This window comes from Mustela putorius, unplaced genomic scaffold (genome assembly GCF_011764305.1).
Source record: "Mustela putorius furo isolate JIRA1106 unplaced genomic scaffold, ASM1176430v1.1 tig00003972_pilon_pilon_pilon, whole genome shotgun sequence".
Lineage (NCBI taxonomy): Eukaryota > Metazoa > Chordata > Mammalia > Carnivora > Mustelidae > Mustela > Mustela putorius.
This window is the reverse complement of record NW_025422115.1, coordinates 15,065,455-15,081,518: the sequence shown is the minus strand read 5'-3', so window position 1 is coordinate 15,081,518 and position 16,064 is coordinate 15,065,455. Positions and strand designations below refer to the sequence as shown.

The 16,064-nt window shown below is 38.1% G+C and overlaps 1 protein-coding gene across 5 annotated transcripts in view; it reads left to right on the top strand.

Annotated features, from left to right (window-relative positions):
• Nucleotides 1–16,064, top strand: part of TUBGCP5 (tubulin gamma complex associated protein 5) — a 101,366-nt gene that overhangs the window by 7,496 nt on the left and 77,806 nt on the right. For 4 of the 5 annotated variants that reach the window (XM_004758503.3, XM_045070568.1, XM_004758505.3 and 1 more), the window contains 3 exons: nucleotides 1,618–1,714; nucleotides 2,072–2,151; nucleotides 2,550–2,685. In XM_004758503.3, coding sequence (XP_004758560.1) covers nucleotides 1,618–1,714; nucleotides 2,072–2,151; nucleotides 2,550–2,685 — 313 coding nt within the window. The remainder of the gene's footprint in view (nucleotides 1–1,617; nucleotides 1,715–2,071; nucleotides 2,152–2,549; nucleotides 2,686–16,064) is intronic. The other variant, XM_013059420.2, reaches the window with a different exon arrangement.

Genomic DNA, 16,064 nt, shown 5'->3' with positions numbered 1-16,064 from the left:
CAGAAGAATCATGAAAAAGAATTTTTTAAAAATTGTGTCTAAGAAATACACAGGCTATGAGGCAAGACCAGTACTCAATATACTCTTCCCCTGGTGTTGGGGTTTTACAGTTTTTTTTTTCTTTCTTTTTTGTTTTTTAAATTTCTTTTCAGTGTAACAAAATTCATTGTTTTTGCACCACACCCAGTGCTCCATGCATCCGTGCCCTCCTTAATACCTACCACCTGGCTCCCCCAACCTCCTACCTCACGCCCCTCCAAAACCCTCGGGTTGTTTTTCAGAGTCCATAATCTCTCATGGTTCACCTCCCCTTCCAATTTTCCTCAACTCTCTTCTCCTCTCCATCTCTCTATATCCTCCATGCTATTTGTTATGCTCCACAAACAAGTGAAACCATATGATAATTGACTCTCTCTGCTTAACTTATTTCACTCAGCATAATCTCTTCCAGTCCCATCCATGTTTTTACAGTTTTAGAGGAACCTCAGGTTGTCTTCCTCTTGTTCTTCCAGCTTGTCTTCTGGGGGAGGGGCCTGCCACATTATTTTTCAGGTAACCCTGCTTGGGAGGAGTTGTCCTGCCCCCTATCAAGGGTTTGGGAAACTGGTGTTTTGGGCTTTTGTTCTCTGATGGCTTTTGTTCTCTGGCTTTCGTACCTTTTCAAGGGGTCAGAGCAAAGGAAAATATCTGCATCCAGACCTCTGCCCCAGAGGAGAGAAACCACAGTCTGCTCCTCTCTGAATCCTCTGGAACAGTTTCTCCCTCTGTAAGCGCCGCTGGAAACTGCAGTCTTCCATAGGTGGTACACGTCCCCAACGATGCTCTCAGTGGTTGACCCAGGCACCAGTTGTCTCTGCCCCTTGTGCCTCCAAAACCATGAGCAATCCCAGTCTGGGCAGGTGGCAGCAGCTAGCCCCCAGGTCTGCACTGGATCCTCTTGGGCATGGGCAGTCACAGAACCGGTGGTGGTGGTGGTGGGCCTCTTGGGTCTGCTGACACAGGTCCACACCTGCAGCTGCCCAGGTCTGACAGTTTCCCCTTAAGCTCCTAGATTCTGTTTAGGTGCTGTTATCAAGCCCTTCCCATGCCTCCACCATTGCTCTGGAAGCTGTCACTGGTCCCCAGGCACAGGACGCTCTTACACTGGGGTATTGCTTTCCAATGGCTAGCTTCTGGTAGCTCCCTCCCTTTTCTGTTTATCCTCTGACATCTGCCCATGCAGTCACAATTCTGTCCTTCATACCTCTTGACTCATCAGTCCCTCTGCCCTCGTAGAGATCCAGACACATAATCTTATGTTTCAGGCTAATTTCATGGATTTCAGAGTGGCTTGGTAGATAATCTAGCTAAATTCAGGGGACTGGTTGAAACAGAGTCCCCCGCTCCTCTGCAATCTTGCCTAGCCCAGGTAATGCATTTTTGACATGTTTTTTTATGTGTACACATTTGAACTCTAAAAAAGGTTTAGAGATTAGGATTTATTTAGATACAATTCACAATTTCTCAAGCTAGAAAAAATATTGGGGACATAATTGACAAAGGGTTATCTTTTCTTAAACTACTTTTGAAAGCTCTCACCAACCTCAGTGATTCATATCTTCATTTTTTGTTTTAAAGACAGATGCACATTATTCCATACTGTCACTTCTTCTGTGTCTATCTGATTCTCCTTCAAACAGCAATTATGTGGAAACACCAAGAGATAAAGAAGTGGGTATGTTGCCAAATGTTTAATATATAACAAAAGTGAAATTGTTTTTATTACTTATCAGACATTTTATAAAAACTTGTAAAAATTTCTCTTGCTTTGGATACATTTGCAAATTAAGATTTTAAGTTCTGACTTTAAACTAGTTTTGATTATATAAAGAGAAAAATCACTTTGAAGATAAAGTTAAATTTTAAAATGTATTAGAATATCAATTTATTGAGTGTTTCAGTATTTTTGAACTTTGTCATCTCCTGGGTGCATTTTATTTTGGGTTTTGTTAGACTTTTTTCCTATAGTTTGGGGATCTTTTCCCCCACATATTTGTGATAATGCTGATAAAATATTTCTGTTACATTTTAGAAAAGAAAGATGATTTTGACTGGGGAAAATACTTGATGGAAGGTGAAGAAATTGATCTTGGTCCAAATGTAGACACACCAGTAAGTGGCATTAGTTTTGTTATTGAAAATATAAATATATGCCAAGGGATACATTATTTTTGTGGCTCCTTCCACCCTAGAGCAACTTAACTAAAGCAAAAACACTCTTCACTAAATTAGTTTATTATCAAAGATTTATTAAGATTTTGCACTGAATCAATAGTACTAGGAAGCTGAATGGAATGAAAGTAAGTATCCTTGAAGGAGTATCTTTTAACCTTGGAGGTTTTGCCACCAAAAATAATTCCAGGCTGTCATAGTAATTTTCAACAAATTTAGAAAGAAGTGTCATTAGGTGTAATTTTTGCTTTTTTTCTGAAATTTTATTAATCTTTTCATCTAAATAGCTCCAGTCACCATACATTCTTAAGAGTAAGATGTATTCCCTTTTTAATCAGAATTGGTCTGAAGACAGCGAAGATGAAGATGGTCAACATCCCTTAAGTAGAGAAGACTCTGGGATTCAGGTGGACAGGACACCGTTAGAAGAACAAGATCAAAACAGAAAACTGGGGCCTTGTGTCAGCTGGAAAGGTACTTTGTTTTCTCAGATGCATCATTTTCTTATGATAGTACAAGCACGCTTTGAGAATCAGTTCTGTGTGATTTAAGATATAAAAAGCTCTGCCATCCTCATAAATCTTTTTAAACCATTAGTAGATCTGTAGTGTCTAAGAAGTGGCACTACAAAATTAATGTTGAAGTGATTTAGAGTGAAATTCTGTTGTGGTTTTTTTTGATAGTTCCGAGAACTTTACTAATCCTAAATATTTCAGTTTGTTTTTTATTGGAGGAGGGTTGACTTTGCGAAAGTTAATAACCAAATAAAAAGAAGAAAGATTGGTACAATTGAATTTTAAATTGCAATGTTTGAGTTTTAGTGAAGAACTATGAATGGGTAGACTCTAGAAAGAATTGGAAGCAACCTCAGAGATTAGATTATCTAATCCTACTCCTCCTTTTGTAGGTAAGGAAACAAAGTCCTAGTGACATTGGTATTTCTGTGATCATGTAGCTGTGAAACTAACCCCAGAAGCTGGGATATGTAACCGGACTGATCACTGAACTCAAACCTTGCTAAATAGACAAAGTATTTAAAGCTGATTTAGCATCGTAATGATTTTCTGGCATGTTTTTTCTATCCTTTCCTTTTTAGTTTTTATATCAGACCTTTATGGCAGAGTGTGGCCATTATTAGTCTATGCAGGAACTTTTAGTTTGGTTTATGTCATCTGTTCTGCTATTTCTGATTCTTGCTCCCCATTCCCTTTCTTGGCTAGCCCAGTTCTAGGTGCCTGTTGTAATGCATTTGATACCTGTATTCTCACACAAGTCACATTCTTATAAAATACACTCTGTTGGTCGGTGCTTTCTGTTTTAAAATTATGTACTGGTATTATTCCACGTGCAGACTTTGTTCTATTATTTATCTCTGTTTTAAATCTGCCTCTGTCAACTCTGTGAACATCTTTTCTGTTACCCTAACTGCTGTATAGGTTTCTGCAGTTTGCAGTACCACATTTAAATTATCACTTCCCTGTGGACAGTCCCTGAGCTGCTTTTGCCCCCTCTACCTAGTGCCATGCCCATTTTGGACTTGGCCTACAGTCTACTCCCTACTTGGTAAGATCCACCTCTCTGATTTGGGCTGCTTTTGTTTTAATTTGCATTTGTCTGAGTGTTCAGTATAAGTACTTGTGGCTCCTCAGGTCCTTCAGTCTTGCCCCTTCTGTGAAGTTCCCATTGATACCCTCTGCCTGTTTTCTTTTGGGTTTCATGATTTCCTTCCCAACCCCATCCTCCAGAGTTCATTGTATGTCTAGATATTAATTCCTAGGTGTGGACATTGCAGTTATCTGGTCATCTTACTATTAGCATTTCTCATGAGATACTTCAAACAAAATCTGTGATATTTTTCACTATTTTGTTGTACTCAGACCTGTAAATTTTTTCACGATAAACATTTAGGTCTTGGTATTTTTTTCTACAAAAACATTCCCTTGTATTTTTCTTCTGTTTGCCTTTTTATAACTTATGTTTAGGTCTTTAGTGACCAGCAGGTCCATTTTTACATATGAACTGAGATTAAAGGGTCTAACTTACCTTTCTCTAATATCATGAGCCAATTTTCCCAGAAGCATCTAGTAAATAACCCATTCTATCCACACTGTTCTGTGATTCTATTATTATACATCAAATTTTCATGTATATATGTATTTCTGAACACTGTGTTCTCTCCCTTCAGTCTGAGTTGCTGAGGAACAGAATGTTTTTGTTTATATGGCTTTATAATAATGTATTGCAACACAAGAAGGCAAGTTGCCCCATCACTTCCTTTATACTTTCTCAAAATTGGCTTAGCAGCATTATCAACAATAGTCAAACTGTGGAGAGAGCCCAAATGTCCAATAAAGAAGATGTGGTAAGCAACAGAGGTACGATGGCAAGGGAATAGGAGATCTTAGTTTCTCTCAGGGGCTCTTTGTCCCTTAAAAGCGTCTAGATGGTTGTCAGATCATTCTGAAAACCTGCAACCAGAGATCTGAGGAAAGAAATGCACAATTCTACAAATAGAAAAACAACCACTTGTAAGGTAGGAGGTATGGAGACATGAATCTGAGGTGATATATCCCAAGATAAACCACTGGGGGAGAGACCCTCCATAAGCCAGGTACCAAAATGTCTTACAGGCAGCAGAGTACAAAATTGGAACTTTTAGAAGTTTGCCTGAAATGTGCTCAGGAGGCAGAGCAGGGTGGAATCCCAGGTGAGACAGCATGGTCTCAGGATCCCTGGGGTCACAAAAAGAAAGGGAGTGCCTAAGTGCAGCAGAGATCCCAAGCTTTCCAGCAGAGAAACCGGTTACAAACAGTGAGTTCAGGTGCTGGCTTTCTGCTTGGTGTTGGCACAAACTGCAAACCGCTGCATAGTCGTGCCACCACTTTCTGAGCAAGGGTCCGGCAAGAGGGTGAACCACAAGGAGACCCTCCTCTGTCTCCCAGGAGGTGTGGTATGGGTGCATGCCACAAAAGTCCATAAGTTTGGAAACTTGAATCAGGGTTATTTGCCTGAGAGAAAAATGTTCATCACAGGCTGGGTGAACACATAATTTGGACAGAAGCCAGGGAGACATGAGTGATTGACTCCTCTTCTGTGAGGGCTCAAGTAGGAGGCATGAACTTTTAGATCTGGGTCTAGAGATTGGGTCACTACCATTTTCATCCCCCACATCAGTGCAAAATGCCTTCAAGGTGCAAAAGAGCACTACAAAGTGCAGTCTGGATCTGTATACACTGAGCCTGGCCCCCTGGCAAGGGCGGTTCAGTTCCACCCAGGCAAAGACACCAGGGAATATGCAACAGGCCCCTCGCCCAGAAGTCTTATCAGCAACTTCTGGTAAATAGCAAGTTTACTGATAATACAGAACTGTAAAACTCCAGTTTATGTAGTATTTGTGGTTTATTCTTATTATTCCTTAGTCTTTGAGTTTTATATTTTATTTGCCTTTTCAGCTATTTTCTTATTTTATCAATGCTTTCTTTAAGTCATTTTTAATTTTTATTTTTACACTTATGGTTTATATATGTATTTTTTTATTTTTTGCTTCCTTTCATTGTATTCAACTAAATTTTTTTGTATATACATAAGTTTATCTTACCTATTTTAGGATCTAGTTTCTTCTAACAAACAGACCAAAATACACTCAGGATCTAGTTTAATATTCTGTGCAACTTCTTATCTGATTTTATTCCCATTTTTTTCCTTTTCTTTTCTTTTTGGTTTCTGTTCTCTTCTGATTAATGTATGTTTTTCTGCTCTCATTCTTTAGTCCTTCAGTTTTATATTTTATCCTTTTCAGCTGTTTTCTTATCATATCAATTCTTTACTTGTGTCTTTTTTAACTTTCATTTTTTCACTTAAGATTTATAAATATTTTTTTCATTTTTGGCTTCCTTTCATTGTATTCAACCACATTTTTGTGTGTATATAAGTTTTTCTTTCCCATTTTGGGATCTAGTTTCTTCTAACAAACAAAATACACCCACAATATAGTTTATTCTTCTGTTCAACATTCTGTTTGATTTATTCTTATTTTTCTTTCTTTCCTTTTCTTTGGTTTCTGTTCTCTACTGATTTGTATAGTGTGTATTTTTCTGGTTTCATTGTTGCTGTTTTTGTATCTTCCCTCTCTTTCATCTTTAGTTCTCTGGACATAATGACAAGGTGGAAGAACTCATTCCAAAAAAGAGGACAAAAGGCAGTACTCACTCCAGTTATTTAATCAATATGGAGATAAGTAAGATGTCAGAACTAGAATTCAAACAATGAATATAAAGCTACTGCCTGGTTTGAAAAAAGCATAGAAGACAATAAAGAATCCCTTACTGGAGAAATAAAAGAACTAAAATATAATAAGGTCAAAATCAAAAAGGGTATTACTGAGATGCAATTAAAAAATGGAGACTCTAACTGCTAGGATAAATCAGGCAGAAGAGGGAATCAGTGATACAGAAGACAAAAGGATGGAGAATAAGGAAACTGAGAGAGATAACTACTGAATCACCAGGGGAGGATTCAAGAGATCAGCAATACTATAAAGCAAAATAATATTAGAATTATTGGGGTCCCAAAGGAAGGCGGGGAGGCAGAAGGTTTATTTGAACAAATTAAAGCAGAGATATCCCCTAACCTGGGGAAGGAAATAGGCTTTCAAGTCCAGGAAGCACAGAAAATCACCCTCAAAATCAATAACCTTGACATAAAATAGTGAAACTTAGAAGTTTCAGAAATAAAGAGAAAATCTTGAAAGCAACTCGGGACAAGAGGTTCTTAACCTCAAAGGGTAGAAACATAAGGTTGGCAGCAGACCTGGCCATTGAGTCCTGACAGGCCAGAAAGGACAGGCATGATATATTCAACATTCAACAATGCAGCCAAGAATACTTGATACAGCAAGGCTGTCATTCAGAATAGAAGGAGAGATAGAAAGCTGCCAAAACAAACAGAAACAAAAAGAATTTGTGATCACTAAACCAGCCCTGTAAGAAGTATTAAAAGGGGTACTATAAACATAGAGATAGCCCAAAAGTAACAAAGACCAGAAAGGAATAAGGGCATTACACCAAAACAGTGACATTACAGGTAATAACAATGGCACTAAATTCATATCTTTCAGTAATTACTCTGAATGTAAATAGGCTAAATGCTCCAATCGAAAGACATAGGATAATAGAGTAGATTTAAAAAGAACCCCGATATGCTGTCTACAAGAGATTCATTTTAGACCCAGTGACACCCCCAGATTGGAGGGGGAGGGAGGAACCTGGGTGGCTCAGTCGTTAAGTGTCTGCCTTTAGCTAGGGTCATGATCCCAGGGTCCTAGGATCAAGCCCTACATTGGGCTCCCTGCTCTGCAGGAAGCCTGCTTCTCCCTCCTCCCTCCCCCTGCTTGTTTTCCCTCTTTCTTTCTCTCTCTGTCAAATAAATAAAATCTTAAAAAAAAAAAAAAGTGAGGGGATAGAGAACCATTTATCATACTAATGTGCATCAAAGGAAGTTGGAGTAGCAACCCTTATATCAAGTTAGATTTTAAACCAAAGACTGTAATAAGAGAAGAAGAGGGATACTGTATCATAATTAAAGGGTTTATCTAATAAGAAAATCTGTTATAAATATTTATACTGCTAAATTGGGAGCAGCCAATTATACAAACCAAATAAACTTACTGAAAATAATACAGTAATATTAGGGGACGTTAACACTCCACTCATAGCAAAGGACAGATCATCTAAGCAAAGATCAACAAGAAAAAAAGGGCTTTGAATGATACACTGGACCAGGTGGGCTTCACAGATCTATTCAGAACATTTCATCCTAAAGCAACAGAATACACATTTTTCTTGAGTGCATATGGGACATTCTCCAGAATAATTAACATACAGGATCACAAATCAGGTCTCAGCTGGTACCAAAATATTGGGAATATTGCCTGCATATTTTCAAACCAGTGTGCTTTGAAACTTGAACTGAATCACAAGGAAAAATTTGGAGAAAACACAAATACATGGAGGATAAAGAGCATCCTACTAAGGAATGAACAGGTCAACCAGGAAATTAAAGAAGAATTTAAAAATTCATGGAAGCAAATGGAAATGAAAACGCAACAGTTCAGAACCTCTGGGAGGAAGCAAAGGTTGTCCTAAGAGGGAAGTATATAGCAATGCAAGCCTTTCTCAAGAAACAAGAAAAGTCTCAAATACAAAACCTAATTTTATACCTGAAGGAACTAGAGAAAGACCAGCAAATGAAACCTCAATCCAATAGGAGAAGAGAAATAATATAGATTAGAACAGAAATCAATGAGAGACAAACAAACAAAAAAGAAACCCAATAAATCAACAAAACAAGGAACTGGTTCTTTGAAGGAATTAACAAAATTGATAAACCCTTAGCCATACTTATCAAAAAGAAAGAGAAAGGACCCAAATAAATCATAAAGAGATCAGAACCAACACTGATAATACAAACAAAAACAACAACAACAAAGTTTAAGAGAATATTGTGAGCAACTGTGTTGCAACAAATTAGGTAATCTGGAAGAAATGGATGCATTCCTAGAAACATAAACTACCAAAACTGAAACAGGAAGAAATAGAAAACCTGAACAGATGCATAACCAGCAAGGAAATTGAAGCAGTAATAAAAAATCTCCCAACAAAGGAGTTCAGGTCCAGGGGGCCTCCCAGCGGAATTCTACCCATCATTTAAAGAAGAATTAAAACACATTCTTCTGAAGCTGTTTGAAAAAGTAGAAATGGAAGAAAAACTTCCAGACTCAGTCTGTAACGCCAGCATTACCTTTTTTTTTAAAAATATTTATTTATTTGAGAGTGTGAGTGAGAGAAAATATGAGTAGGGGGTGGAGCAGAGAGAAAGGGAGAAGCAGACTCCCCACTGAGCAGGGAGCCCGATGTGGGGCTTGATTTCAGGACTCAGTCCTTGGACTTTGGGATCATACCCTCAGCCAAAGACAGACACTTAACCAACTGAGCCATCCAGGTGCCCCCCATTATCTTGGTCCCAAAGCCAAAGACCCCACCAAAAGAATTACAGACGAAATCTCTGATGAAGATGGATAGAAAAATTCTCATCAAAATACTAGCTCTTAGGATCCAACAATACATTAAAAGGATTTTTCACTAGGATCAAGTGGGATTTATTCCTGTGCTGGTTCAACATCTACAAATCAAGCAATGTGCATACATCACACTAATAAAGGACAAAAACCTTATGATCCTTTTGATGCATAAAAAGCATTTGACAATATAACATCTGTTCTTGATAAAAACTGTGCAGTGTAGGGATAGAGAGAATACACCTCAGTATCATAAAAGGCATCTACAAATAGCCCACAATGAATATCCTCAAGGGGGAAAAACTGAGAGCTTTCCCCCCAAGGTCAGGAACACGACAGGGATGTCCACTCTCACCACTGTTGCTCAATATATTGCTAGAAGTCCTAGCCTCAGCATCAGACAACAAAAAGAAATAAGAGGCATCCAAATCAGCACAACAGATGTCAAAGTCTCACACTTCACAGATGACATGACACTCTATGTTGAAAATCCAAAGACTCCACCCCAAAATTGCTAGCTCTCATACAGGATTTCAGTCATGTGGCAGGATGTAAAATCAATACACAGAAATCAGTTGCATTTTTGTACACCAACAATGAAGCAACAGAAAATGAAATCAAGGAATTGCTCCCATTTACACGTGCACCAAAAACCATAAGATACATAGGAATAAACCTAACCAAAGGGAAAAAGGATCTGTACTCTGGAAACTATAGTACACTTATGAAAGAAATAGAGGAAGACACAAAAGAAATGGAAAAACTTCCTATGTTCATGTATTGGAACAACAAACATTTTTGAAATGTCTGTGCTACCCAGAGTGATCTGTACATTCAATGCAGTCCTTATGGAAATATCGTCAATATTTTTCACAGAAGTGAAACAGACAACCCTAAAATTTGTATGGACTGAGAAAACAACCCAAATAGCCAGAGGAAAGTTGTAAAAGCAAACCAAATCTGATGGCATCACAACTCTGGACCTTGAGCAAAATTACAAAGATGTAATCATCATTTCAAGACAGAATAGTACGAGCACAAAAACAGGCATATAGATAGTGGAACAGAATAGGTAACCCAGAAATGTGTGGCCTCCTCTGTGTGGCCGGCTAATCTTCCACAAAGCAGGAAAGAATATCTGATGAGAAAAGGACAGTCTCTTCAACAAATGGTACTGGAAAAACTGGAGAGCCATGTATAGAAGAATGAAAGTGAACCACTGTCTTACACCTTCACAAAAATTAACTCAAAATAGATGAAAGCCCTAAATGTGAGATAGGAATCTATCAAAAGTCCTAGAGGAGAACACAGGCAGCTCTTGACCTCGGCCACAGCAACTTTTTGCTAGACACATCTTCAAAGGCAAGAGAAACAAAAGCAAAAATGAACTTTTGGGACTTCATCAAGAGAAAAGCTTTGCATAGCAAAGGACAAGTTGACTAAACCAAAGACAATCTACAAAATGGGAGAAGACATTTACAAATGTTCTATCAGATAACGGGCTGGTATCTAATATCTGTAAAGAACTTTTCAAACTCACCACCCAAAAAACAATCCAGTCAAATGAGAAGAAGGCATGAACAGACATTCTACAAGGAAGACATGCAAATGGCAAACAGCCGCATGAAAAAGTGCTCCACATCATTTGGCATCAGGGAAATACAAATACAAATCAAAACTATGTGAGATACCAACTCACATAGTCAGAATGGCTAAAGTGAACAAGTCAGAAAACAGCAAATGTTGGCAAGGATGCAAAGAACAGGGAACCCTCTTACACTGCCTGTGGAAATGCAAGCCGGTACAGCCACACTGGAAAACAGTATGGATGTTCCTCAAAAAGGTAAAAATAGAGCCACCATAGGACCCAGCAACTCCATCACTGAGTATTTACCCAAAGAATACAAACTTAGTGATCTGAAGAGGCACCTGCACTCCAGTGTTTATAGCAAACACACACACACACACACACACACAGAGGAATACTACCTAGCCATCAAAAATTGAAATCTTGCCCTTCACAGTGATGTGCCTGGAATTGGAGAGTGTTACGCTAAGGGAAATAAGTCATGCAGATAAAGACAATTATATGATTTCACTCATAAATGTGGGATTTATGATACAAAACAAAGTATCATAGAGAAAGGGAGTTAAAAATAAAATAGGACTAAATCATAGAGGGAAACAAACCATAATAGACTCTTAACTGTAAGAAGTAAATTGCAAGTGCTGGAGGTAAAGTGAGTGGAGGGATGTGGTGATGAGCATTAAGGAGGGCATGTAATGTAATGAACCTGGGTATTATACACAACTGATGAATCACTAAATTCTCCCTCTGAAACTAATAATGCACTGTATGTTAATTGAATATTTAAAAATTTGAAAAAATGTGGCACACATACACACACACGTACATACAATGGGATATTATTTAACCATCGAAAGGAAAGCAGTCTACCATTTGTAATAATATGCATAGAGCTAGAGTGTATTATGCCTAGTGAAATAAATCAGAGAAAGACAAATGCCATATGATCTCATTCATATGTGGAACTTAAGAAAGAAAATAGATGAGTGAATGGGAAGGGGGAAAAGAAAAAAAAGGCGAGAGGAAATCAAGCCATTAAAGACTTTTTTATGTTCAGTTAACCAGCATACAGTACATCATTGCTTTTTGATGCAGCGTTCAACAACTCATTAGTTGCATATAACACCTTTACGAGACTCTTAATGACAGAGAACAATGAAGTTTGATGGAGGGAGGCAAGTAGGACTGAGCTAGATGGATAATGGGTATTAAGGAGGGTACTTCTTATGATGAGCACTGGGTGTTTCTTTTAGATAATGAATCACTGAATTCTAATCCAGAAACTAATATTGCACTATATGTTAACTATCAAAATTTAAGTTAAAAAGGAAAAAATTTACATACAGTATTTATATATCGTATATGTCATATATAATCTTCACACGTATTTAAGTAATTTCATTGTATTAGAACAAAAAATTTGACTTTATTTGTGAACTCTTTAAAAAGAAAAAAAGATTTTATTTATTTATTTGACAGAGAAAAATCACAAGTAGGCCAAGAGGCAGGCAGAGAGAGAGAGAGAAGCAGGCTCCCCGCTGAGCAGAACCCGATGTGGGGCTCAATCCCAAAACCCTGAGATCATAACCTGAGCCGAAGGCAGCGGCTTAACCCACTGAGCCACCCAGGCGCCCCTGAACTATTATTCTTCCATGACTTTTTAGAGGCAGTAAATTCTTCTTAAAAATTCAGCTGAAATTTAATGGGATTGCATTGAATTTACACATTTAGCTTGGGAAGATTTGATATTTTTATTATGAGAATATCTACATTCTCATTTTTCATTTTAATAGATTTGGAAATTCTTTTTATAAAAATCATAAGTATTTGTTAATTTTGATATCTGCTCATAGTTTATGCTGTGAATGATACCTTTTTTGTTTTATTGCCGGTGTACAAGAGCACTGTTGGGTTTCGTAAAGTGCTCTTATATCCAGCATTCTTTTTTTTTAAATTACTTTATTTATTTTCAGAAAAACAGTATTCATTATTTTTTCACCACACCCAGTGCTCCATGCAATCCGTGACCTCTATAATACCCACCACCTGGTACCCCGAACTCCCACCCCCCCGCCACTTCAAACCCCTCAGATTGTTTTTCAGAGTCCATAGTCTATCATGATGCACCTCCCCTTCCAATTTACCCCAACTTCCTTCTCCTCTCTAACACCCCTTGTCCTCCATGATATTTGTTATGCTCCACAAATAAGTGAAACCATATGATAATTGACTCTCTCTGCTTGACTTATTTCACTTGACTTATTTCATCTCTTCCTGTCCCATCCGTGTTGCTACAAAAGTTGGGAAATCATCCTTTCTGATGGAGGCATAATACTCCATAGTGTATATGGACCACATCTTCCTTATTCATTTGTCCGTTGAGGGCATCTTGGTTCTTTCCATAGTTTGGCAACCGTGGCCATTGTTGCTATAAACATTGGGGTACAGATGGCCCCTCTATTCACTACATCTGTATCTTTGGGGTAAATACCCAGGAGTGCAATTGCAGGGTCATAGGGAAGTTTTATTTTTAATTTCTTGAGGAATCTCCACACTGTTCTCCAAAGAGGCTGCACCAACTTGCATTCCCACCAACAGTGGAAGAGGGTTCCCCTTTCTCCACATCCTCTCCAACACATGTTGTTTCCTGTCTTGTTAATTTTGGCCATTCTAACTGGTGTAAGGTGATATCTCAATGTGGTTTTAATTTGAATCTCCCTGAGGGCTAGTAATGATGAACATTTTTTCATGTGTCTGATAGCCATTTGTATGTCTTGATTGCATAAGTGTCTGTCCATATCTTCTGCCCATTTTTTGATATGATTGTCTGTTTTGTGTGTGTGGAGTTTAAGGAGTTCATTATAGATCCTGGATATCAACCTTTTGTCTGTACTGTCATTTGCAAATATCTTCTCCCATTCCGTGGGTTGCCTCTTTGTTTTCTTGACTGTTTCCTTGGCTGTGCAGAAGCTTTTGATTTTGATGAAGTCCCAAAAGTTTACTTTTGCTTTTGTTTCCTTTGCCTTTGGAGACATATCTTGAAAGAAGTTGCTGTGGCTGATATCGAAGAGATTACTGCCTATGTTCTCCTCTAGGAATCTGATGGATTCCTGTCTCACGTTGAGGTCTTTTATCCATTTTGAGTTTATCTTTGTGTACGGTGTAAGAGAATGGTCGAGTTTCATTCTTCTACATATAGCTGCCCAGTTTTCCCAGTACCATTTATTGAAGAGACTGTCTTTTTTCCACTGTATATTTTTTCCTGTTTTGTCGAAGATTATTTGACCATAGAGTTGAGGGTCCATATCTGGGCTCTCTGCTCTGTTCCACTGGTCTATGTGTCTGTTTTTATGCCAGTACCATGCTGTCTTGGTGATCACAGCTTTGTAGTAAAGCTTGAAATCAGGTAACGTGATGCCCCCCGTTTTATTTTTGTTTTTCAACATTTCCTTAGAGATTTGGGGTCTCTTCTGATTCCATACAAATTTTTGGATTATTTCCTCCAGCTCTTTGAAGAATACCGGTGGAACGTTGATCGGAATGGCATTAAAAGTATAGATTGCTCTAGGCAGTATAGACATTTTAACAATGTTTATTTTTCCAAGAGCATGGAATGGTCTTCCATCTTTTTGTGTCTTCAATTTCTTTCATGAGTGTTCTGTAGTTCCTCAAGTACAGATCCTTTACCTCTTTGGTTAGGTTTATTCCCAGGTATCTTATGGTTCTTGGTGCTATAGTAAATGGAATCGATTCTCTAATTTCCCTTTCTGTATTTTCATTGTTAGTGTATAAGAAAGCCACTGATTCTGCACATTGACCTTGTATCCTGCCATGTTGCTGAATTGCTGTAGGAGTTCTAGTAGTTTGGGGGTGGAGTCTTTTGGGTTTTCCATATAAAGAATCATGTCATCTGCGAAGAGAGAGAGTTTGACTTCATTGTCAATTTCCATACCTTTTATTTCTCTTTGTTGTCTGATTGCTGTTGCTTGGACTTCTAATACCATGTTGAACAAGAGTGGTGAAAGTGGGCATCCTTGTCTTGTTCCTGATTTCAACGGGAAGGCTGCAAGCTTTTTCCCATTGAGGATGATATTTGCTGTGGGTCTTTCATAGGTAGATTTGATGAGGTTCAGGAATGTTCCCTCTATCCCTATACTTTGAAGTGTTTTAATCAGGAACGGATGCTGGATTTTGTCAAATGCTTTTTCTGCATGCATTGAGAGGACCATGTTCTCTCTTCTCATATTAATTTGTTGTATCACATTGATTGATTTGCGAATGTTGAGCCATCCTTGTAGCCCAGGGATGAATCCCACCTGGTCATGGTGGATAATCTTTTTAATTTGCTGTTGGATCCTGTTTGCTAGGATCTTGTTGATAATCTTAGCATCCATATTCATCAGTGATATTGGTCTAAAACTCTCCTTTTTGGTAGGGTCTTTGCCTGGTTTGGGGATCAGGGTAATGCTGGCTTCATAGAAATTGTCTGGAAGTTTTCCTTCTGCTTCAATTTTTTGAAACAGCTTCAGGAGAATAGGTGTTATTTCTTCTTTGAAAGTTTGGTAGAAATCCCCAGGGAATCTCTCAGGTCCTGGGCTCTTGTTTTTTGATCACTGCTTGAATCTCGTTATTAGATATTGGTCTGTTCAGGTTGTCGATTTCTTCCTGGTTCAGTTTTGGTAGTTTATTGTTTTCCAGGAATGCATCCATTTCATCTAGGTTGCTAAGCTTATTGGCATATAACTGTTGATAATAACTTCTGATGATTATTTCTATTTCGTTGGTGTTAGTTGTGATCTCTCCCTTTTTATTCATAATTTTATGAAGTTGGGCTTTCTCTCTTTTCCTTTGGATTAGTGTGGCCAATGGTTTATCGACCTTATTGATTCTTTCAAAAAATCAGCTTCTAGTTTCATTGATACATTCTGCTGTTTCTCTGGTTTCTAGCTCATTGATCTCAGCTCTAATCTTGATGATTTCCCTCCTTATGTGTGGAGTTGGTTTGATTTGCTGTTGATTCCCCAGTTCTTTAAGGTATAGAGACAGCTGGTATATTCTGGGTTTTTCCATTTTTTTGAGGAAGGCTTGGATGGCTATGTATTTCCCCCTTAGGACCGCCTTTGCTGTATCCCATAGGTTTTGAACCGAAGTGTCTTCATTCTCATTGGTTTCCATGAATTGTTTCAGTTC